General features: G+C 32.3%; 1 protein-coding gene across 1 annotated transcript in view; it reads right to left on the minus strand.

Annotated features, from left to right (window-relative positions):
* Positions 1-22,569, minus strand: part of LOC145319187 (retinol dehydrogenase 11-like) — a 32,391-nt gene extending 9,822 nt beyond the window's left edge. Inside the window, exons 1-9 of the mRNA XM_080161135.1 lie at positions 21,722-22,569; positions 21,147-21,238; positions 19,923-20,063; positions 18,360-18,445; positions 17,074-17,129; positions 9,841-9,896; positions 8,853-8,977; positions 6,521-6,612; positions 5,050-5,165 (exon numbers count right to left, since the gene is read on the minus strand). Coding sequence (XP_080017261.1) covers positions 5,050-5,165; positions 6,521-6,612; positions 8,853-8,977; positions 9,841-9,896; positions 17,074-17,129; positions 18,360-18,445; positions 19,923-20,063; positions 21,147-21,238; positions 21,722-21,844 — 887 coding nt within the window. The 5' untranslated portion in view covers positions 21,845-22,569. The remainder of the gene's footprint in view (positions 1-5,049; positions 5,166-6,520; positions 6,613-8,852; positions 8,978-9,840; positions 9,897-17,073; positions 17,130-18,359; positions 18,446-19,922; positions 20,064-21,146; positions 21,239-21,721) is intronic.
* Positions 22,570-23,534: the final 965 nt, after the last annotated feature.

Raw genomic sequence — 23,534 nt, forward strand, 5'->3', positions numbered from 1 at the left:
TCTCGAAGCTGTAAAATTATAAGTAATTGATATTTTCACCTCTAGCTTTGGGAATCCTTCTCAAATATGACAAAGATTAACCTAAAACTTTAAAATTGGTCAATATTCAAAAATGCATTTTTGGGGATCTTGGAGTTTTTGAATTGGCTGGGCACATAGTGCTATCTACTCATTCTACTCTTGGCCGCTCCTAGCTGAGCTGTAACTGTTACTCAGCTGCCATATATGGATTGGTCGCCATTGTTTTTTTAGTAGCATATTTGAGCTCAACACCCATAAAAACCTACCCCGAGACACGTCACAAGCTCTATCTACTCATTATACTCTTGGTGGCGCGCAGCTGAGCTGCAGCTGTTACCCAGCTGCAATGTGGATGGGTCGCCACTATTTTTGGTACCATTTTTGAGCTCAGCACCCATGAAAACCTACCCCTAGACACATCACAAGCCTTATATACTCATTCTACTCTTGGCCACTCGCAGCTGAGCTGCAGCTGTTACTCAGCTGCCATATGGATGGAACGCCACTATTTTTGGTAGCATTTTTGAGCTCTGCACCCATGAAAACCTACCCCTAGACATGTCACATGCCCTATGTACTCATTCTACTCTTGGCCTCTACCAGCTGAGCTTCGGCCGTTACCCAGCTGCCATATGGATGGGCTGCCACTATTTTTGGTACCATTTTTGAGCTCAGCACCCATAAAAACCTACCTCTAGACACGTCACAAGCCCTATCTAATCATTCTACTCTTAGCTGCTCTGCAGCTGAGCAGCAGCTATTACTTAACTGCCATAGGGATTGGCCAAAACTATTTTTAGAAGCATTTTTGAGTTCAGCACCCATAAAAACCTAATCCTAGACACGTCATATGCCTCATGTACTCATTCTACTCTTGGCCTATCTCGTCTGAGCTGCGGCCGTTACCCAGCTGAGCTGCGTCCATTACCCAGCTGCCATGTGGATGGGCCCCCACTATTTTTGTTAGCATTTTTGAGCTCAGCACCTATAAAAACCTACCCCTAGACACGTCACAAGCCCTATCTACTCATTCTACTCTTGGCCGCTCGCAGCTGAGCTGCAGCTGTTACCCAGCTGCCATATGGATTGGCCGTCACTATTTTTAGTAGCATTTTTGAGATCAGCACCCATAGAAACCTACCCTTAGACATGTCACAAGCCCTATCTACCCTTTATACTTTTGGCGGCTCCCAGCCGTTTTCAGCCGGTTCTAGCCGTTTAGCAGCTGGTACTAAAAATATTAAAAAGTAGTTATTGTTATCATTTAACATGAATTAAACCAGAAATATGTTTTAAAAAGTTGATTCCTACGTAATTAATGATGAATTTGCCCTAAAAATAGGCAAAAAACGGTTAAACGGCTGAGCTGCCAGCCGCCAGCCGTTACTTTTCCAACTTTTTGTTCGATTTAGGGAAAATAGACCTACCAAGGATTACTTATGCAAAATTTCAGATCGAAATTCGAATTCTAAGTGCCATTTGCTCACTGATTACGAGATGGTTGCATTAAAAACCCCCCCCTTAATGATGAATTTGCCCTGAAAATAGGCTAAAACGGCTGAGCCGCCAGCTGTTACTTTTCTAACTTTTTGTTCATTTAGGGAAAATATACCTACCAAGGATTACTCATGAAAAATTTCAGATCGAATTTTGAATTCTAAGTGCCATTTAATCATTGATTACGAGATGGTTACATTAACCCCCCCCCCCCTTACCCAAAGGTGAGTGTCTAAATAAAATCCCCCATTATGAATGACGTTAATGGGCTTTGGCCTATAAACAGTTACTTCTTATTCTCGTAGACATAAGTCATGAAAATAGGAGGTATTTGAAGATAAATCAAATACGTGTCTAATATTCTACAATCTACTACATCCTAAATTATATTAAGATAATCATAAAGCATACATTCTCCGACAGTATTAATAAGATTATTATTATGAATAATCATCACCCATCTACTCTATACACAAAGATTTTGTTTTGTCCGACATTGCTCTTTAAATAAGGTTATATTATATTTACTTATGATTTAAAGAGACTGTAATTATTTCTGCATATCATCGTATATATTTTTATCACATATTCAAAAAGACACAATAGTATTGAAATAAAACGCATGTTTAATAATAAGAATAAACAGGATGGGGTAGTTTGTGTTATTGTAATAATTTGCATCTCTGATAGTTTGATTATAAAATTAATTAAAACAAATCAGTTTTGTAAAACTTTTTGCTATTATGGCTTTGTTATGAACATATTTATCCTTTTTATGTAATGAAAATACATAACACGATATAAGGAAAATTATCGTTAAATAATACTTTTCAATTTCTAATATCTATGCTTAAATATTAGGTAACAGATCTGTATTTGTCTGTGTTCCAAAGGATATCGCTAACCGCTGTCTGAACCTATATGAGTTTCATATAGGTCATGGGAAGGTATAAAACTATAAATGAGAAGGCACCATCACTGCCTTCCCCCCTTCCCCCACCTCAGTGCCCCTAGAGGCTTTAAGGGGGGGGGGGGGGGCGGGGGGGGGGGGGGGGTTAACCGCTAGTTAGGTTTTCTTGTTTGTCTCACTAACCACTAAACTTAGTTTAATACAGAATCTTAAGTGGCTTGTACTAGTTTTGTCAATTTCAAAGAAGGTATATTTTTTTAAGACTTGGCATGTCATTTGATACTGGTCAAAGGAAACATTTAGAGTAACTGCGCAATAAGATATTTCATTAACTTAAATCATTCAAATTTATTAAGTGCTTGGTTAGGTATAAAAGTATAATTTATTTCATACCTAGAAAATATAAAAAATTTCCTCTTTTAATCATTATATATTACTATTATGAAATTGTAAGAAACTTTTGTACATATAGTAATGGTTTACGCGCCTGTGTAATTCAGAAAATTATAAACTAAGAGGAAACGACATGTTTGGCAAAATTTAAAATTATTGGCATGTGTGTGCAGTAAATAAATCATTGAAAAAAATTCGTTAAATGGCCAATGAATTCAAAGCAATCTTTTGTTAGTTCTTAAATTACTTTAATAAACAAATAAGATATATTCTAATCTTGTTAAAATCATAATGGAGCAACATACGGACAACCCCCCCAAAACAACTGAATTTTTCTCTAGTCCCTCCTTTCTTATTCGTTGGATTAACAACTTTGGGGACTTCAGTGAATTTTGGTTGGTTGTTTCATTAAGTTTCAACAACTAGTTTTAATATACAGAAGGGGTAACTAATTTTGTGTATCATCATTGGGGGTATACAATACATAATTTTTTCAGCCATTATTTTATCCCTTTAGATCCCTGATGTCTCTCCGTAGCTGTCCCTGAGGACATTTATATGATTTTTCCAAACCTGATTCTTACTTGCAAACTTTTTCAATTAGTGTAATCTTTTCTTATTATACAAAATTAATGTTAAACATTTTTAATTAAATTCATTTCACGTAAAATGTTAAAACGTGACCCTACATTTTGATGACGGCTAAAATTGTCTTTTAAAGAAGGACGATCATGTTCAGAGAGAAAAGAAAATGGGCTGTATATTACAGTAGTCCCAAAATTTTTATTATAACGTTTTCCTATTTGTTGGCTTAACAACTTTTGGGGACTTAAGTAAATTTTTATTGGTTAATTCATTAAGTTAAGTGTTCATATTTTTAACCACCAATTTGAATCTACAGAAGGGGTAATTTTGTGTAGCATAATTGGTGGTGTACAATAGTACATAGATTTGTCGCCAATTATCTTGTTCCTTAAAATCCCTGGATTATGTCCCACATTCTAACAAAAGAATAACCTAAATTATAATAATAAAAACTAAAAATGCAAAAAAGGGAAAAACAAGATCCGGTATGAGATGAAAAAGATTTTTAACAACATTTTTAAAAAGGATGGAAACAAAGGGCGAAATTTAGAATAGCTGTGACACCAATAAATTTTTATTGATAATAGATTTTTTAAACAATAAAGAATTATTGAAAAAATTACTTTTTGTAAAGGATGATAATAACAAGGATATACCTATAACAAAGTAGCAATTCCAAATTACGGCGGCTGTTTTTGACGATTTTTGCCATTCCAGAGATTTTTATGGGCACTTAGGATGGTAAGGAGTTGTTTTATTAAGTTGATTTTAAACATTTATATTTAGGCAATTTAATTTACTAAATAATATGTTAATAAAATTTTTGTACATCCAACAGGTTGTTGTCCAAATGAATTTTAATTGGAGGCATTTTTATAATTTTTTTGGGACATTGATATGAAATCATAAATATTCATAGCTAGAGGTTTTGTTCTACAAGTACACAATATCTCAAAACTGGAAGCTTAGCATTGATTATAGACTCGTTAATTTCGTAGGTTGACTGAGATTGAAGCAATTTCGATAAATAACCCCAAAAAGTATAAAAGGGGGCGTGGGAAAATGCAGACCAACAATAAGATTAAAGAATCTTTTTAAAACAAAGGATTAAAGGCGCAGCGTACAATTAGTAAAATTTAAATAAGATAAAATATTTTTTAAAGGGTAATAACCTAAAACTTATCTTAAATATACGCTGAAAAGTCAAGGCTTTAATGAATTAGTTATAAAATATCAAAATTTTCCATTCAATTTGCAATTTTTTTTGGCAAATTAAGGTCCCAAATAAAAAGTTAAAATATCAAGCTTGTCTGAAGTGATTTGGTTTTAATTTTGAGACAGCTTTGGCATGTTTTTTATATCTATTAATCTTCTATGTATTTTAGAACCAATAAACCTAAGACTCAGAGGTTTTCTCCAATCATCTCAATGGCAAAGAGGCTAAGGGAGAAGCCGCTAGGTTTTAAATATATATATAGATATCTTGCAAAATGTTATACAAATTAAATTCGGCCTTAACAAACATGCTTTATGACAAGTATCTAATTTGTTGTGAATTGTAATAAGTTGTATCTATATTTTTGTCTAGGCATTCCCACCACTCTAACAATTATCGTCACACGCTACTAAATTGTTTTATTTACCTGTAAAATCCTCCATTAACCAAATTTTCTGATTCTTTCAAGGCACCGAATGTGATATTTTGCGCACCACGGAAAGCACTGCGCATGAACAACAAACCAACAATTGGGAAGAACATCTGAATAAATAAATAAGAAATGGTTACAGATGAAGTGATTAATACTTTCCCACAAGTGCCCGATTGAGCATTGCCAACCAAACCGGGTAAATTTTTGAGGAGGGAATAGTTTATTTTACCTATTTCTAACCCCTGCAGTTGTCCCTAACCCTGAGGGACTTCCCATTAACCAATATGACATTCTCTAAACTGACCTAAATTATTAAACAAACGAATAACTGTCACCACCTCCCCCCCCCCCCGTATTATTGTCAATTTATTTTAAAATATTGTAGGGGATGGTATTATCAGTGCTCAAGAGGATAGCGAGGGTAAAAATTAATGAATAAAACATTATTACTCTAACTTAATAACTACCAAAATTAAAATGTAACGACACTTTAATATAATTAGGACATTTTATATCCATAGTTAACATTTTGTAAAAAAAAATTTTAATGAACTGAAGTCTAAACTAAACAGACTGTAGATTGCTAAACAATGATTAACATTCTCCATACTGACATACAGACAAAACGTTGGTCTTAGTAAGTAGCTTTAACTGTGTAATAGAAATGAAGGTGTTTTACAAAAATGAATGATTTACAGATAGCTGCAAAGTTCAAAACAGCTTACATAAATATGATATAACAAAAAGTTCTGACACTGCAACTTTAAAGTTATTTTAGATTTCACAAAATATGAGAGTGAGATTTTAGCAAGGGCTAGACAGTTACAGCAGCTAGACAGTTACAGCAGTGTCATACAACCGTTTAATAATGACGCTAGGACTCAACTTAAAAAGATTCAGATTCGTGTTTTATAATGTAATATTACATTCATATACATTCATATGTATCTTATAGATCTTATATTCCTGCTAGAGTTATAGGTACATGTGTTATAAGACTGTATAAGAAAATCTGCCAAGCTAATAAAATATCTAAAACTTTTCATCCATCAAATTTACATTTGATTATTGATGAACGGGGAATAGAATTAATTTTCTTTCCTTTATCCCATCCCTTTATCTTTAACAATCTTCAGAGTCATGTTAAAAAATAAATTAAAGAAGAAGAGACCAGGTGGTTTTAGACTAATAGTCAAGGAAAGGAAAGGCTTGTAGCAGGAAACTTCGAGGATAAGACAATGAATAAGAATTCAATTTTAAAGAAATCAAATGAACGTTAGAGCCGCATAGACATACTGACGGGCCAAGTAAATTATTTTCTAGATTAAAAAATCTTTACAAAGAATTAAGCTGTCTCTTGAAAAGTAGCCAAGAAGATTACGTTTCCTTAGCTGACAAACGGCCAGACATTTGGAACTAGTATAGAGCATCTTCACTACTATCAATCTATCAGAAAAAATGTTACCTTTTTATACCACGGCATTTGCACATGACGTCCAAGTTCAGTTCCACAGAAACCAGGACACACACATACACTCATCATACTTGGAACAACCTCTGAAATATATTATTATTCAAGGTTTAGGAGAAATTTCATAAAGATAATAAACAAAATTCAATGGGAGTTTGAGCTCTACAAAATAAAGGAACACAAACAATATGAGGGTGTCCCATAGTGTAGTGGTTAGCGCACTACGCTGTGGTTGGGAGAAACCGAGTTCAAGTCCCCACATAGACTTTGCACTTGGTTGACAAATGCTGTCGCAATTTGTCAGATTATGATCACGCAACCTTCCCTAAGATGCCCTAGGGTTGTAAGGGGGGAGATTTGTAGGAAGTTAGGATTCTACAAATCAAGCAGCTCTAACCATGCTTTCCCTCATCCATACTCCTCGTATGAGAGTGCCATTAATTAGGGTGGCTTAATATGGAACACTTGCCAAAACTCTAGGCCAGGGTGATGTAATAATTGAGTAGCTTCCACGAGAATTGCGGGTCAGCTTGTAATGTAGCATAAAATGCAATCAGCTGTGCGCGAAGCTTACCAATCTAAGATTGGCCAAAGGATTCTCACTTCCAGTCTCCGTGTGCATCTGAGTCCTAACTTCAGAGAATCATGGCTACAACAACAACAACAACAACACAAACAATTATCATATTCTAAAGAACCTCTAAATATTACACACATTAGGGGAAATATCCAGAGAGAGGGGGCAATGGGCTGTTAATTACACTAGTCCCCAAAGATGTATACCTAATAAATAACGTTTTCTTATTCCTTGATTTAATTACTATGGGGACTTTAATAAAGGGGGGGGGGGGGGGTAAAATGTGGTGACTCGTCACACGACATACCAGCAATTTTATTTTGGGTGCTACTCCCTTAGTTTTAGAGATAATTGGATGAAATCTTTTGGCTGGGTCACTAATTACCCCAACTATTGGTATCTTTCAAAAAAAACGGCGGCGGGACCGCCGCTCCCGCCGCCCGCCGCCGTTTTCCGCCGCCCCAAAAAAAATTTTTTTATTGCATTTCTCGCCGAATTAGACAATTTGGAATCATTTGAGACCATGTTATTTTTTTCAAGGTATATCTTAAATACAGTGCTACTCCTGTGCTTTTAAAGATATTGAAACAAAATCTTTTTAGGTAGGTCAGTAAAAAATATTTAAATAAAAAATGGCAGAGGTACAACCGTGGAAAACGGCGGCGGGACCGCCGCTCCCGCCGTCCGCCGCCGTTTTCCGCCGCCACCAGAAATTTTTTTTTTATTGCATTTCTCGCCGAATAAAGCAATTTAGAATCATTTGAGACCATGTTATTTTTTTCAAAATTTTTTCCCCTTACAAGCAACCCTGCGTGGGGAATTAGTCATTTTTTTCAAGGTATATCTTAATTTCAGTGGTACTCCTGTGCTTTAAAAGATATTGAAACAAAATATTTTTAGGTAGGTCAGTAACAAATGGCAGAGGTACGGCTGCGGAAAACGGCGGCGGGACCGCCGCTCCCGCCGTTCGCCGCCATTTTCCGCCGCCACCCAAAATTTTTTTTATTGTATTTCTCGCCGAATTAGGTGATTTAGAATCATTTGAGACCATGTTTTTTTACTTACCCACCCAACACCTTAAAAGATAAAAGATTATGTTTTAAAAAAAAAAAAAATTTGGTGGCGGCGGAAAACTGCGGCGGACGGCGGAAGCGGCGGTCCCGCCGCCGTTTTCTTAATTCAAATATTTTTTACTTACCAACTTAAAAAGATTTTGTTTCAATATCTTTAAAAGCACAGGAGTAGCACTGTATTTAAGATATACCTTGTAAGGGGAAAAATTTTTGAAAAAAATAACATGGTCTCAAATGATTCCAAATTGCCTAATTCGGCGAGAAATGCAATAAAAAAATTTTTTTTGGTGGCGGCGGAAAACGGCGGCGGGCGGCGGGAGCGGCGGTCCCGCCGCCGTTTTTTTTGAAAGATACCAATAGTTGGGGTAATTAGTGACCCAGCCCAGAAGATTTCATCCAATTATCTCTAAAACTAAGGGAGTAGCACCCAAAATAAAATTGCTGGTATGTCGTGTGACGAGTCACCACATTTTACCCCCCCCCCCCCCTTTTGATAGGTTAGTTTATTAAATTGAATGTTGAAACGTTTAATAAACTAATAATTATAATCTACAGAATAGGTAATTTTTTTGTATCATCATTGGGGATGTACATTAATTAATCGGAATTTGTCTAAACCCTGGGAATTATCAAAGTGTTTCTATTTTGCGGATGTAATTAAAAACAAAAAGTAAACCTGCTAACTTTCTGGTAAATAAAGCATTCATGAGCTTAGAATCACAGTATCCTGTAGGAGCAAATCCAGCCTTTTTCTCTGGAACCCGTCCTTCATGAAAGTTATCAAAGTCAGCCGGGTCAAACCTAAAACAAATATTTTTTCACGATTTTCTTCAAACAAATGCCTAGCGATCACCCCCCCCCCCCTTGATTATAAAAAGAATTGAAAATACAATTAAGTGGGTAGTAACCTAACATTTTTATATTTTAATATTAAATATATTATTATTAAAGAAAAAGTTCATAAAACATTTTTACACATTACTTAGAGTTAGAATTTAAGTATTTAATGGAATTTTAATATCGGGCAAATGTTAGCTGAAATTTTGAAGATAAAAATTTTCAAAGTTGAAATATAAAAGAGGATAACGCCAGATCTTTTTAAAACTGATAATACTATAATCTGATATAAATTGCTTTGCTTCGAAATTAGAAAGCTCTTTATTTGTTTAAAATTTAAAACTAATTTAGGGTTCCACTCCGCCACCCCTCCCCCCTTCCAATTCCAGATCTAATGATACCCTATGCTTTCATTATTATTAAAGGTTTTGTATTCAACTTATTGGAATATTAAATATTGAATATATAAATAGGTATTTAAAACATCAAATAAGCAAATATTAATGAATTATTTCATCGATTTAATATTTTTTAATAAAAATATTTTAACTAAGAAGTTTAGTAATCATATTGAACCAAATATGATTACTATTCATTTTATTTTCTACCTATTAAAAATAAATGTAACTATCAGTCACATGTTTTATAAAACCACACATATATCAATGGTCCAATCCAAATCATTATTTTAAGAATCGAGTTAATAAAACGGTTAAGTATATTAAACATGGACTGAGAATGATTGGAGCGTTGCCATGCTTTCCAGATTATGCCTAGTTGTTAGGGGAATAACTATACAAAGTTTAAAATAGATAGAACTTGCTCACCTGCCAGTTCTCATTAATGATGAGGACACAACGACGGTGCGGGAATTTGCTGTCATCTGAAGAAAAAAATATTATTAATTTAATACAATATTAATCAATCTTAATCATTTTGTATTTGTATAAAAAAAATACCTTTTAAGTTTATTTTAACAGTGAAAGGTTTAAAAAATACATTAGATGCAGTGATTAAGTCTAAAACACAACAAATAAGTTTTAAATTGGGATTTCCCTTATATCGCAAATGACCAAAAACTAGATTTTTGAGGTATAGAGCATTTTTGATGCTCAGTTTAGGTTAAGTAAAGTAAAGACTAAAGAGCGCCACAGGAGCAAAATTTTCAACTAATGGACAGGGAAAAGGGAATGTGATTCTGACAAACAAATCTTAAGAAAATTTCCCCACAACCCCCGACCCCGTTTCCTCCCCTTCTTACCCACCCCTCTTCAATTACATGAAGAAAAAAAAACAAAATATACTTCCAGCTTACTTTAAAAGGTTTCGCGATTTTTTGTAGAATTGATTGTTACAATAGCTACCCCTGCTAATGGAGAAGTCCAGTGATTCAATTTAAGGTTTGAGTGAAATCTCCTTTTATCATTTTAATTGACTTTTTATATCAATAAATTAATCTTTAAATGAATGGATTTGTAAAAAATATTTTTTAATAGCGCCTCAATAGAAAATACTTAAAAACATTTAACTTATTTTTTACACGTATATGAAAAGACTTATTAATTATGGAAGCCTTATACTTTAAGAAAATATGATATAGCTTACTTAAATACATTCTTTTGTAAAATCTTTAGAAAAGAATGGGGGGAATTATATACAAGAAATCTCGTAATGTAGGTAAATAGGGCCCCATTTAATAGAAAGCTTCTACAGTTAAACAAACGAAAGCAAGTCGCAAAAGGCTGTCAAGCATTTTTATGAATTTAATAGGTTTCTGTAAGCATAGTAAAATAACCACGCAATAATGAATTCTATAGGTAACAGTTTAAAGAATATTTATTTTTAAATTGCTTTACATGTTTTGTAAATGTAAATGTGTAAAATAAAAAAGAAGTAAAATATTAACAGATGGTTTATAACACAAAGTAATATTTATTACAAATTACCTACTATTCCTTTTGCTAAATATATAACATCTAGGTCTCACAAAAGTTATTAAACAAGGATGACAACATCCATAAATAGCGAAGCACAAAAATTCGTGGATGGGACTGACCGTCATTGTTGTTTTCTTCAAACGACGGGAAATTTAATTTTGATATCTTTAACTGAAAAAATTTTGAAAATCGGACTAAAAACACCAAAGATATGGGGGGAAATGTAAATATAAAATATCGAAAAACCTACAACAAGGCAGTCTGACCTTAATAGTTGTTTCTTCAAACGACGGGAAATTTAATTTTGATATCTTTAAATGCAAAAATTTTGAAAATCGATCATAAACACCAAAGATATGGGAAAATGTGGAAAATTAAAAAATAGCCTAAAACCTGCTAAAAAGCCGTCCGACCGCCATTGATGTTTCATAGTTGACTGTACTCCTTAATGATAGGAATGTTGTCAATAAATTTAAGCATTCTATCTTTTATAGGAGCTGAGTAAATCCCATTTCCCCTATGGCGTTACAAATGGACTGACGGACGGACGGACAGAGAAAGTGAATTATAGAGTAGCTTCGCTACTAAAAAAGGATTAAGTTTAATTTACATTTTATTATCCCATCTCTCTGTAAATACGAGAACTCTGACACACTAATTCCCTGCCCCTTCTTTAATAGAATAACTCCTTTATCAATTAATTTTGAATGCTTTTCATAACTTTCAATATAAATATTTTCCATTTACTTCAAAAGAAGGTTTTCATAAATTCTAAATGATTTTTTGATTCAATGCATTAGAGAATGATTTTAAGTTTTATGAATAAAAGGAAATTAATATTTTTAAAATAAGAATAAAAAATCAAGTATGACATTGACAACACATAAAAGTAGCAAAGCACAAAAATCAACAATGGACAAACGGGTATAGTGAATTATATATCTAGCATTGAACAGTTGTAATAAAAAAAGCGAGAGAAAATAGGAAAAATCCAAGTTTAATATGATATCGAATGCTCATTATTACCTTCAAAAAAGTGTCAGCTGTTTATCTTAAATAGCAGCCGAGAAAATCGCATTTCCCACATGTCGTTTTTAACGGACTGGCAAACGGATGTGGTTTGGCTAAAACAGGATGTCGTGATGTTGTCAATTGCTTTATACTTTACTAGCTGCTACCCTTAGAGGCCTTTAGAAACAGTTTGTTGCAGTACAGACGTCCTGTTACTTTTTTATAAGGATTATTAAAAAATACACTTGGAAATCCTTGATTTTCCACCAAAATATTTGTATTTAATTAAAAGTTGTTACATAAAACCTAATTTGCAAAAAAGGATCTTAATCTTGCCAAAATAATAACTATACAATTATACAACAGTTTTGTCAAGAAAATAAATGATAGAAATAGAGAAAATCATAGTTGAAATAAGCAAAAAATAAAAATTTACAAAAACCAACTAGCTGGCTAAAAACTTTTTCCGAGCCATTGACCACGAAATCTTGCTATGTCTGTTTTAGTTTGGTAGATAAAATGGAAACTTTTTGTTGAATTATAACAACCATTAAAGATAAAGATAAAAATGAAATGACTGCTTATAGATATTTGCTTAATGATCACCTTCAGTCGGTAGACAGAAATATTTTTGCAATGGTATTTTTCAGTAAAACGTTTTAAAAAATCCTTTTTCTTTTCTGGCTATCATCACTGTTCATTTAGAAAAATATTCATAATCTGAAATAAAAACTTATTTATAAATTTCAAGAGAAAAAAGTTTTAAGCTCCAATAAAAAATACGTTAAGGTGTAACAAAATTAAGTTCTAAAAAATATCTTTTATACAGTAAAGATGCAGCTAGTGGGTTCCAATCAACATAATACATACCTAAGAAGACGTTAAAATATACTGCAGCTAAGAAAGACGCATGTAATTAAGGTTCCACGACAAACGTAGGAGTCCCAAACGTAGGAGTCCCAAACGTAGGAGTGGAAAAACATAGGAGTGGACAAACGCAGGAGTCCCAAACGTCGGAGTGGGACAAACGCAGGAGTGGGACAAACGTCGGAGTGGACAAACGCAGGATTTTTGGGACAAACGTCGGAGTGGACAGACGCAGGAGTCCCAAATTTTTTTTTTTCAATTTAGAATTTTTCTTTAATTTTTGATTTTTTTTCAATTTAGATTTTTTTTTTCAATTTAGAATTTTTGGCGTTATCCTCTTAGAAAATTTTTTTTCAACTTTTTTCAATTTTGTACCCCCCCCCCCCCCCCCCCCCGACTACCGACGAACAACTATTTTAGGTTAGGTTAGGTTTTAGGCTAGGGAGCCGAGCTCTGCGGCTAGGCAGGCAAGGGGGCCGAGCGCTGCGGCTAGGCAGGCAAAGGGGCCGAGCGCTGCGGCTAGGCAGGCTAGGAAGCCGAGCGCTGCGGCCAGAGTTCATAGTTCGCTGTCGGGGGAGGGGGGGGGGGGGGGGTACTCAAATTTTCAATATTGAAAAAAAAATTTCTAAGAGGATAATACCGAATTTTTTTCAATTTTGAATTTTTTATCCACCACCCCCCCCCCCCCTTAATTCGGTCCCCTTATTTTTCTTAGTTAGGTTAGGTTAGGTTATAGAACAGGGGGCCGAGCGCTGCGGCCATAACCAAAACCATTATTTTGTAGACAGGGGTATAAAAAAATTTCAAAATTGTCATATTATTAAAATAGCGGACACTCCTGCGTTTTACTTAAGCAATGTCCACTCCGACGTTTGGGACTCTTGCGTTTGTCCACTCCGACGTTTGGGACTTCTATGTTTGGGGTAGGACCATAATTAATAGTAGGGGCAATGCTTCGGCAAAAACAAAGATCATGTGAGTGGTTGGTTGTTTGTAAGACAAAAATCTAGAACATGTTGTCTATGATCTCATCCCATATCCTTAATAATTGTTGATTAGCTAAGCTTATAAAACTTTGAATTAGGAAAAATATATTAACAAGTTCTGATGAAATAAATAACTTACTATGTACCAGCCTATGTAGTTATGTATTTAATGTTATATTGTGAAAATCAAGATTGGTGTTTCAAGGTATGGTAAATCTTCAAAATATGAGAGTTCTTGCAAATTTACAACAATGTCCCTTGTTTTTATAAATTACGTCGCTATATATTATTATACATTACTACATACTTGCTTTTTACTCACACCTGTACAAACCAATACAAAGGCCCGGGACAACTAAACTGGTATTAATTTTATGTTTATTGTATTATTTGTGGAAAATTGTCTATAATTCGATACGAAACGTGATTTTTCAAGGTTTAGAACCGGTTTTAATCCAACGAACAATAAACAGTTTAAAAGCAATACTGGAAAACCAATTCCAATTATTTTCAGCAACCAAAATTGCATTTGTTTATGTTTAAAAACTTTCGAGGCAGGGACACAAGGGACCATCCCTTGTGTGTGCAGAGAGATTCACCAGAGAAAAGTGACACTTAATAGGGAAAAACACATATTCAGAAAGTCCTCTTTTCTTGGGAAGCCTTATATCAAATATGGTCATGTTCTAAATTATCAACCCCCCACCGCCCCCCTTAAATAGACAAACAAATTTAAAACATGTAAGAATACAGAAGAGTAACAACCACTACCCTCCCCTCTTCTTTTCATCTATTACAAACATCCTTAGATGCTATGATCCTCACTTACAAGAAGTCAAAAAAAAGTCAAAGTAGCTTTTAACGATTCTTTACTTTCGATTGATGCAGTATCCCAAAGTTCCCTGATTTTGCAGTTGTGTTTCATTTTTCCTTGTCTGTTATACTTTCAAGTTTTAACACAACAGCATTTCTTTCAAAAATTACCCAAACCTCCAATAATACCCTATGAATTCATTATAATGATTCAGATTATTTAAATATACTAAAGTTTAATAAGATAAGAAATCTTAAATAGAAAAAGAAAGCATGAGCTACGAGCTACGAGCTTTTTACGTTATCCTATCCTCATTGAAAATATTTAAAATATAAAAGCTAGGTATGAGTTTCAAATTCATATTAACATATGCTAACTTATTCCAGATTCGAGACCAAATAAAAAAATACATGAAATTCGCTTACATAAGAACTATAATTTACAAAAACCAATTTAATTTTCCTTAGATCTACTTTTCTATTACTCGAGGATTTTTTCTTCAGAATATAATCAAGATGCAAAACATCCATGACTAGTGAAGCCAAGGCAAAAAAAATAGAGAAAAATGAACAAATGATCAAACAAAGTTATTGATGCTAACTAGTAAGAGAACTTTTTAAAATGAGCTTTATATCATTATAAGCAACTGAGAAATCTTATTCTTTACCTTTAGAAACCAACGTCCCATGGACACATATAACATACCGACAGTCAAAGAAATAGAAATGCTCATTGAACAGAAAAAAATATAGCCACGTTTTTATAAGCAAAAATAATATTGTTTTCCTCTTAATATTTTAACATACATTTGAAATTATAGAGTTGCTTACCAACTAAAAACTTTTATTTATAAAATACTGCAAATGTTCTCTCAAGAAATGCCAACTAATTAATACATCGGTAACTTTTCCTTAGTCGAGTTACTGTTTCACATACTTTGTCTACTAAATTATAAAAATGTTGTGATTCTCATATAATGTACCTACCTATTTGAGAATTTTTTATTTGTAACAAGAACAACAATATTCTTAAGATGGTACCTACCAAGCAACTAAAAAGAAACTAACATTTTTTTAGGAAACTTTCAAAACCACAATTGTTCAATCTACTTTTTGATGGTTTGAAATGTCCTATTTGTTTAATAGCTACGGTAAAAGTAAAATATTTTGGAAAAGAAATATAATATAGGAAGATATATACTTAACTTCATTTTAAAAACGAAAAGCTAAAAAAATTTAACATAAAAAAACTAATAATTTCTCTTTTGATGAGCTACCCACACTTTTATAATCTAATTTCTATAAGTGTTTCAACTTCTTTTCAATAGAAGTGAGATACGACAAAAAGATTTACTTCTGCGTTAATAATAAATTCATTTATATCTATTAAATTACTTCATGTTTGTCCCCTTTCTGACAATATTCTTGTAAGTTAATTACATACCAACAGACTTTAATTAAAATCTTTCAGGAATTCCGAAGAATTTTGCTTATATAAAAAAACCTTTACATTTTCCCCCTATCAATTCATAAAATATCATTCATACTTATTATCAGCGGATTCTGCCCTGCGCACACACATAGTCTAAAATAATTTTATGAACAGAACCAGACATGATTACTATTCTTGACTATGTAATGCAGATGATACCCTAGTTATAGAGTAACTTATTTCAATATACATATCCTTTATTTATCAGAAAATATTGTATTTGAATAAAAGTTAATTAGTATATTTATTCTTTATAGGTTCCGGTTATAAAAACATGGATTTTTCTAATTAAGATAGGTATTAAAGTTGAGACCTACTTACAGACAATATATACAATTCTTTTTAAATACATTACTTTTAGTGAGTCGTGATATTAAAAATCAAATATGATTACTTTATCCTTCTAGAGAAAGGTTTTTCATTATTTAAAAAAAATTATTCCCCCTTGCCTATATGCTTTTGCTTATACTATATAGCACACTTTGCCATTACGTATCATTTACTGTTCTTTATATATTCTTTTTAAGTACTTTGCTAATTATCGATGTTTCCTACCATCCTTGTTTACAGAGAACTTATTTAATTTTGATGTAAATGATAATTATCTTCTTTAGAAGTTACAAAGTTAGATTATCTATTTCTTAGTTTAATAAATTAGGTAGGTAATTTCTAGAACTTTTAGTTTGGTACCAGAGACGTTTAAGCTTTCTTATTTTGAGGGGGGAAAGAGGGGTTTTAAATGTTTGATGGGGATAATCTATTGTGTCTTTAAAAATTTTGAGGGGGGGGGGGGCAAAATGAGAGGTTTCTTTAAACTATTTGTTGCGCACCAAAATGACATTTCAAGACCATTACAAAACGAAAAAAAGTTTTGTAGAGTTGCTAATACTAAAAGTTCAAAAATGTAAACAAACATAATACTTAAAAGTGTTTTAATTAAAAACAATACATTACCTTGAGTAAATCCAACAAAAGGTTTGTCAACAGAAAATGACCAAGGTGGTTCGTACCTTATCAGTTCATGGATTATTCACTATTTCTGCCAGTAATTTGATGTCTGTTTGTTGAGCAAGATCTCGATCACCCCAGACCAGAATATTTATTTGTTAATGAAGCTTTGTATTTGTACTTGTCTGATTTTAGGCTTTCATGCAGTAGTGTGGGTAAATTTAACCCAGAAGAAAAATAAGGGGGGGGGGGGGGTTTGATAAGGTTTTTGAGCGACAAAAGGTATTATAAGAAGATAGGTTTCGTGGCTAATTTGCTCTTAAGATAGCCCAAAAATGGCAAAACGGCTGAGCCGCCAGCCGTTACTTTTCCAACTTTTTGTTCGATTTAGAGAAAATAGACCTACAAAGGATTATTCATGCAAAATTTCATATCTAAATTCGAATTCTAAATGCCATTTAATCATTGCTAACGAGATGGTTGCTTTAACCCCCCCCCCCCCCCCCCCCCCTCCTTAGTCTGACCAAGAAGCTAGGCAATCAACCTAGTGTATCTTGTAAAAGAAATTATGATATGGTAGATATGTTTCCATTTCGAAAAGTTTTTCATTGATTAACTTCTTAACGTATGTATACCTACACTTAATTTTTTCAGCTCAGTTCTAATTCTTGTTCATAGTTTTATTAGATACTTCTTTTAAAATTTAGTGAAAAAGTAAATAGGTTTAAGAATGAGTTTAAGGAAAAAATCTTTGATCAGCAAAAAATCTAGATATTGATTCTTTAATTTGACATTTTCAATATTGTCAAATATTTAAATCAGCATTTTTATTCATGTTAAGATTTATATTTTTTCTTTAGCTATAAATGGTAAAATTCAACAGCTTACCTACTTACTAATTATGCATAATATATCATTCGCACAAAAACATTCATTATTTTCAAAGTAGTAAAGTTTTATTTGTCTGTGGCTTAAAATTTCGATAACTACCGAACAGATCGAGTTCTCCATGCTCTGTATAGATGCTTTACAGAGGTGTCTGGGACTCTTGATGGTTTAATTTTTAAAGTCATGAGATGGTTTTGGGCTAATATTTACTTTCTTTACCCCTTTACTGCAGAGCTCCTAGATGCTAAGGGCACAGCCGCTAGTTTTAAAAAAGATAAAATGACACGTCACGCAAATCATGGAGTGTGCCTAATATTGAGAGTCAAGCAAAGGTAAGGCCAGAGGATATTTTGTGCTGTTCTATTTAATGCAGTTCTAAATATTTAATGAATAATTGTCCATGCCTACGTGAATTTCAAATCCATCTTGAGTCTTGAGATTTTTCTCCATGGGCATCCAAACTCCGGCATTACACACCAATATGTCCAATCTAAATAAATAAAAAAATTAGGTTTGGTTGAGTCAAGAGTTCTGCTATGTTATGACCTCTTTTAGGGGTGATTTATTAACGATGGCAATAACATGAAAAGTAAGCTTTTAAGAAGTATACGCGACTGTATTTACGCAAATTTGTGTCAAGTGTTCCTCGTTAAGCCTTACATTTACTGAATATTCTTTAATATTTTTCATAATATTTAAGAATTAATACTTGACTTTGTAAAGAGCTGTGCTTCATAAGAACAAAATTGTCTATGTAAATCTATTTTTAGGCACTTCATATCAATATGGTCCCCTATAAGAAAAGAAAAAAAAGAGAAAATTCGTTGAAATATACAGAACAAAGTCTATGGAAAATATTAGGTAGAGGCATTTCTTAAAATCTTTGTTTAATTTACACATGTAATAAAGTATTCCTTTATTCGTGTGAAGAAATACACTTGATTTGATTAGTTAATTTAGTTATATATATATACATGTTCTCTCCCTCCATTGTTGGTTATTAATACACATCTTACATAAGGATATGATGGGAATATACCTATATTCAACTACTTTAATAAAAACATATTATATACAATCATAATCTATTAGCAGCTTCGCCCTAGCCTCTAGGGGCTTTGCCTAAAGAGGTTTGATCCAACCTAATTTTTCGATTTTTAGATTAAAAAGAAATTTTTTTTTTTTTTGGGGGGGGACTTTTTTTTAGGGGGAGGGGTTCTACTTCGTATTATAGATAAAAAGGATTATGAGGATTATCCTAGCCTTATAAATGTAAGGGCCTAGTAATTTTAATTCTTTCTCCTTTTCTACTTAGTCTTTTTTACCTTTGTTCTTATCCAATTTATATATTTGGAATACTTTTCTAAACACTACTTAAAATAATATCCATAGTCTTTACCACAACCATCAATAAGACAAGAAATTGTAATAAATCCTACCTACATAAAATGATAAAAAAAGGTCAAATAGGGATGATAATTTCTTTACACCTCAACAATATTTTCACACTTGAATAAAGGTGAAATCAAGCAAAAAATTATACTCAAAAATCATCGTGTAAAGTGTACAATGTACATTTAGTTACAATTATATAACTACTGAACATTGATAAAATATCATAATGTACTTAAAGCTATAAATATTAATTTTGAGATAAATATTAAGATTTAGTTTTAGAAAAGAGAGTTACTATACCAGTTCCTCAAAATAAATTAATATTTTTTAAATAAATGAAAATGGGAGTATAACTTTCTGCTTAAGACCCGCGGTGGGGCCTATACCTGCAGTACACTCATACCTAAGTACCTAATATAGACTTACCTAACCTGACCTATTATGAAGAAAAAATAAACGAAATAACCTCCTGGTTATTTAAATTTACTTTTAGAAAAATGGGAGGGTGGGGTTCTGTGGTAGACAAGGCCTTTTTTTTGGGAAATTGTCCCAATTTCAATTAAAATACTCACCTATTATATTTATCTTGAAACTCTTGGACGAATTCTCTGACAGATTGTAAACTGGCAAGATCAAGTTTCATAAAGTGTACATCATTATTTCCAGAACTTTTACGTAACTGTGCCAAAAAATCCTTCGTTCGATCCCAATTTCTGAAACAAAATAAACAATTGTTATTTTAACCTGCTTTCCATTATTTGCTAAAAATTTAACAGAAGTCTTCATTTACAATTTTATATTCGTCTTTAGGTATAATTCCAAATCTTTTAATTTGATGCAAGTGGGGATTAGTATTTGGCCCAAGTAATATTTAGATCCAATAATCGTAAAGATATGTCTAGTCAATCATCTCCTTACGAAAAAAAACATTTAATTTTTGTTTTAATGTTTTTTTTGTCTGCACATTTTCTAACTTACTATGACAATAAAAATAGTTTAAAACACAAGGAAAATCCAACTTGGTGCTAAAAATGTACATAATACATAACCAAATGTAATTTGATTGTGCGTAATATATTTAGATGACACACCTTAATTTTATTATCTGACCAAAAAGTACGCATTTAATGGGCGTTTCTACATATGTTTTTTTTAAGACAAAATGTGCGCCTTTAGCCAATAGATAATTGTTTATAACCTTATACTAATAAACTGGTTTTAAATCTGATTTTATTACAACCAATGAGGCCAGTATTTTGTACAAAATATTTAATGCCATATTTGTTTGCTTCGCATGGAATTAAGATTGATTTTAAGTTTGTTTAAAATATACCTACATCTTTTAATCAAGTTATAGGTTCTAATAGTAGAGCAACTTTGATATAGATGTGTCGACTAAGTGTTCTCATGTATCGGGATGAAAAATCACTAAAGAATTTAATGAAATGTTTGTTATTGTATAAGCTTAGCCTAAGTTCGGAAAGTGTCCTACTTTTAATAAACCCTAATGAATATAACCCAAAACTAAGGAATAGGGAGAATTAAAATCATCACATGAAATGAAATTATGGCTATTTATCCTACACGCAATTACACCCATTTATATATATATAATATCTATCTTAATATTCGTTTTCATTCATTAGAGTGGGTCATAGTAGGACACCTGCCATATCCAGAAATGAGTACGGATGAACAATTCTGAAAAGATCTAAATAAAATCCTTATCATCCTGTGGTCGTCGTATTTCCTCTGTAATTGAGAAAACTGGAATAATCAGCAAGAGAAGAACTAACCTGCAAGCTAATATAAGAGTAGCACCTTTAGCCGCCATAACTTTGGCCACCTCTGCACCAAGGCCCGTGTTTCCGCCTGTTATTATTATCACCTGAAATGATAAGGTTATTTTAGAGAGTTTCATATTTTTCTGATTATTATTTTATGAAAATTATGATAAGGAATTAGATTACTGATAGGTACATAAGTTAGTTTTTATTCTGTTATCATAATCTGCTAATAGAAATCATCTTTTAGATATAATATATAAACAATAAAACACCCTAGACAAATGTTAGACCTTTTACAAAGGAAGCTTCCAATAAGGATTTTTAACGAGATTATAATTTAAAACAATTACCTACCAACGTACAAATAGTTATCAAAATTACGCATTTGACTTTGTGATTCCTTACTTTTATGTAACAATTTATTGATAATCATTAATTTTCATTTTTATAATATGTATTTGACCTGCATGCTATATGTATGTTATTTTATGTGCTATTCTATATGTTTATGATATATTACATCCAAGACAGATTAAATTGCAAATAAAAACCCGTTCTTGGGTATAAAAATATTCAAAAATTACCTTTCCATCCAGCTTTAGATCTGAAGTAAAGGAGCCCCATTTTCTTGACATGTATTTTCTGATAAGAAAAAGGGCTAGAGTAGTTCCACCTAAAATACCTCCGAGTGTTAAATATGAGGGCATTGTAATAAATTTTCACTAAGGTTTTAATGGAAGGAAAGGTTTATTTCTATTGTGTTAGTCTAAATATCTGAAAAATATGGCGTTTTTGTTTATAAACAAGCCTAAATATTGAAGAATAATATAGCTAGGTATTTATGTTCACGCACGATTTTTTTTCTTTATAATTTATTTCCAAAACAGCTGTTTTTTATCACTTTAAAAATAAAATTAACTATTTTAACCTTTATTTTTAATTTCTAAATAAGAAACTGAAAGATAACAGTAGAAATATGTTGAAATAGAACTTTTTTAAAATCACAAATTTAGGTATTTCACAATTTCCATTTTTTCAAAAATACATTGAAATAAATCACTTTGGAAACAATTTTAACTTAAATACAAGTTTCTTGAACTTATTATAACTGAGAAATTTGCAAAATTCATCCATAATTTACTGAAAATAAATCCTGAGGCTGAGTGTGTGTGAACTGGGTGTGTGTGTGTGTGTGGTGGGTTAAGTCGCCATGTTTATTTTGATATTATATGACCAACACAACTAGAACCTTTCCACACCACCAAATTTCCTACAAAAACTCTATTTTTCAACCAAAATCACTAAAAATTAAAGTAATACTATTCAAAACTGAGCACGTTTAATATCAAAAAGTGCGCAAAATATGATCTAAGCAGATTTACGCTTGCCTAACTTGGGCACCTAAGGCAGTCACTTTTTAGGCCTTTGTTTTGATTTTAGAGGATTGGTAGGACGACCTCTCTTTTGACAAGAACAGGGGGGACAAAGAAAATTTTCTATAAATTATTTTATTTTAAAGATAAACCTTCTTATAAATACTTCCTTTTAAAAAAAAACTTATAAAAATTTAACTAATTTTGTGAGGAATTTTACCCCTGAAATGTCAAATAGAAACAACGACATTCCAAGCCGTTTGTTTTATCCTGTTACGTAATTGAGATTACATGATTTAACGGTTTTTAGTAAACACAGACTTTTATCAAAGTATTTAAAGAATTAATTATTTAAAATGAATAATAAATATTTTTGAAATATAAATTAATTAGTTTTATTTTAATTTGTTCTTTTTTATTTCTTATGATTGTGTAAAAATCATTAAAATTATTTATTTATTATTGTTATTTTTAATAAAAGTCACACAAAGCCGTTTAGAATATTTGCAGGGATAAAACATATTTATAAAATGCATGACAATTTTGTTAACTTTTAAAATTCAAAATACCTAAATTATCAAATAAAACATTATTTGTAAATTCTTTTTGAATAGTATATTTACCCTAAAATCTGTCTGCTTCCAGATATTTAGAGAAAGCCTATAAAAACTCTTGGTGAGCTTTGTAATTTTTTTTTTTGCAAACAAATTGAAAAAATATATAGGATAGCAATCTTAGATTTTTTGTGTTTTTCTGATGAAAGTTTATTCTTATTATGATTTAGAAGCTTACCAAGAGGGAACGATAATCATCTATTGTTGAATATGGCGTAGGTAAGGTGAGAGAAAGGAGGCGGGGGCAGGGAGGGTGTAATAGATAGATGAAAAAAGGAGAAGAAGAAAGGTTTGGGGGGACTTTCATACGCAATAGGGAGGAGGCGAGGGGGTGATCTTGGTGGTTAGTTTAGAAAGGAGGAGGGTCAAGATTAGATTTACATGAACAGAAAGTCTTTTTACAAATTTAC

Source organism: Acartia tonsa, chromosome 5 (assembly GCF_053477335.1).
Source record: "Acartia tonsa isolate MP-2025a chromosome 5, ASM5347733v1, whole genome shotgun sequence".
Classification (NCBI taxonomy): Eukaryota; Metazoa; Arthropoda; class Copepoda; order Calanoida; family Acartiidae; genus Acartia; species Acartia tonsa.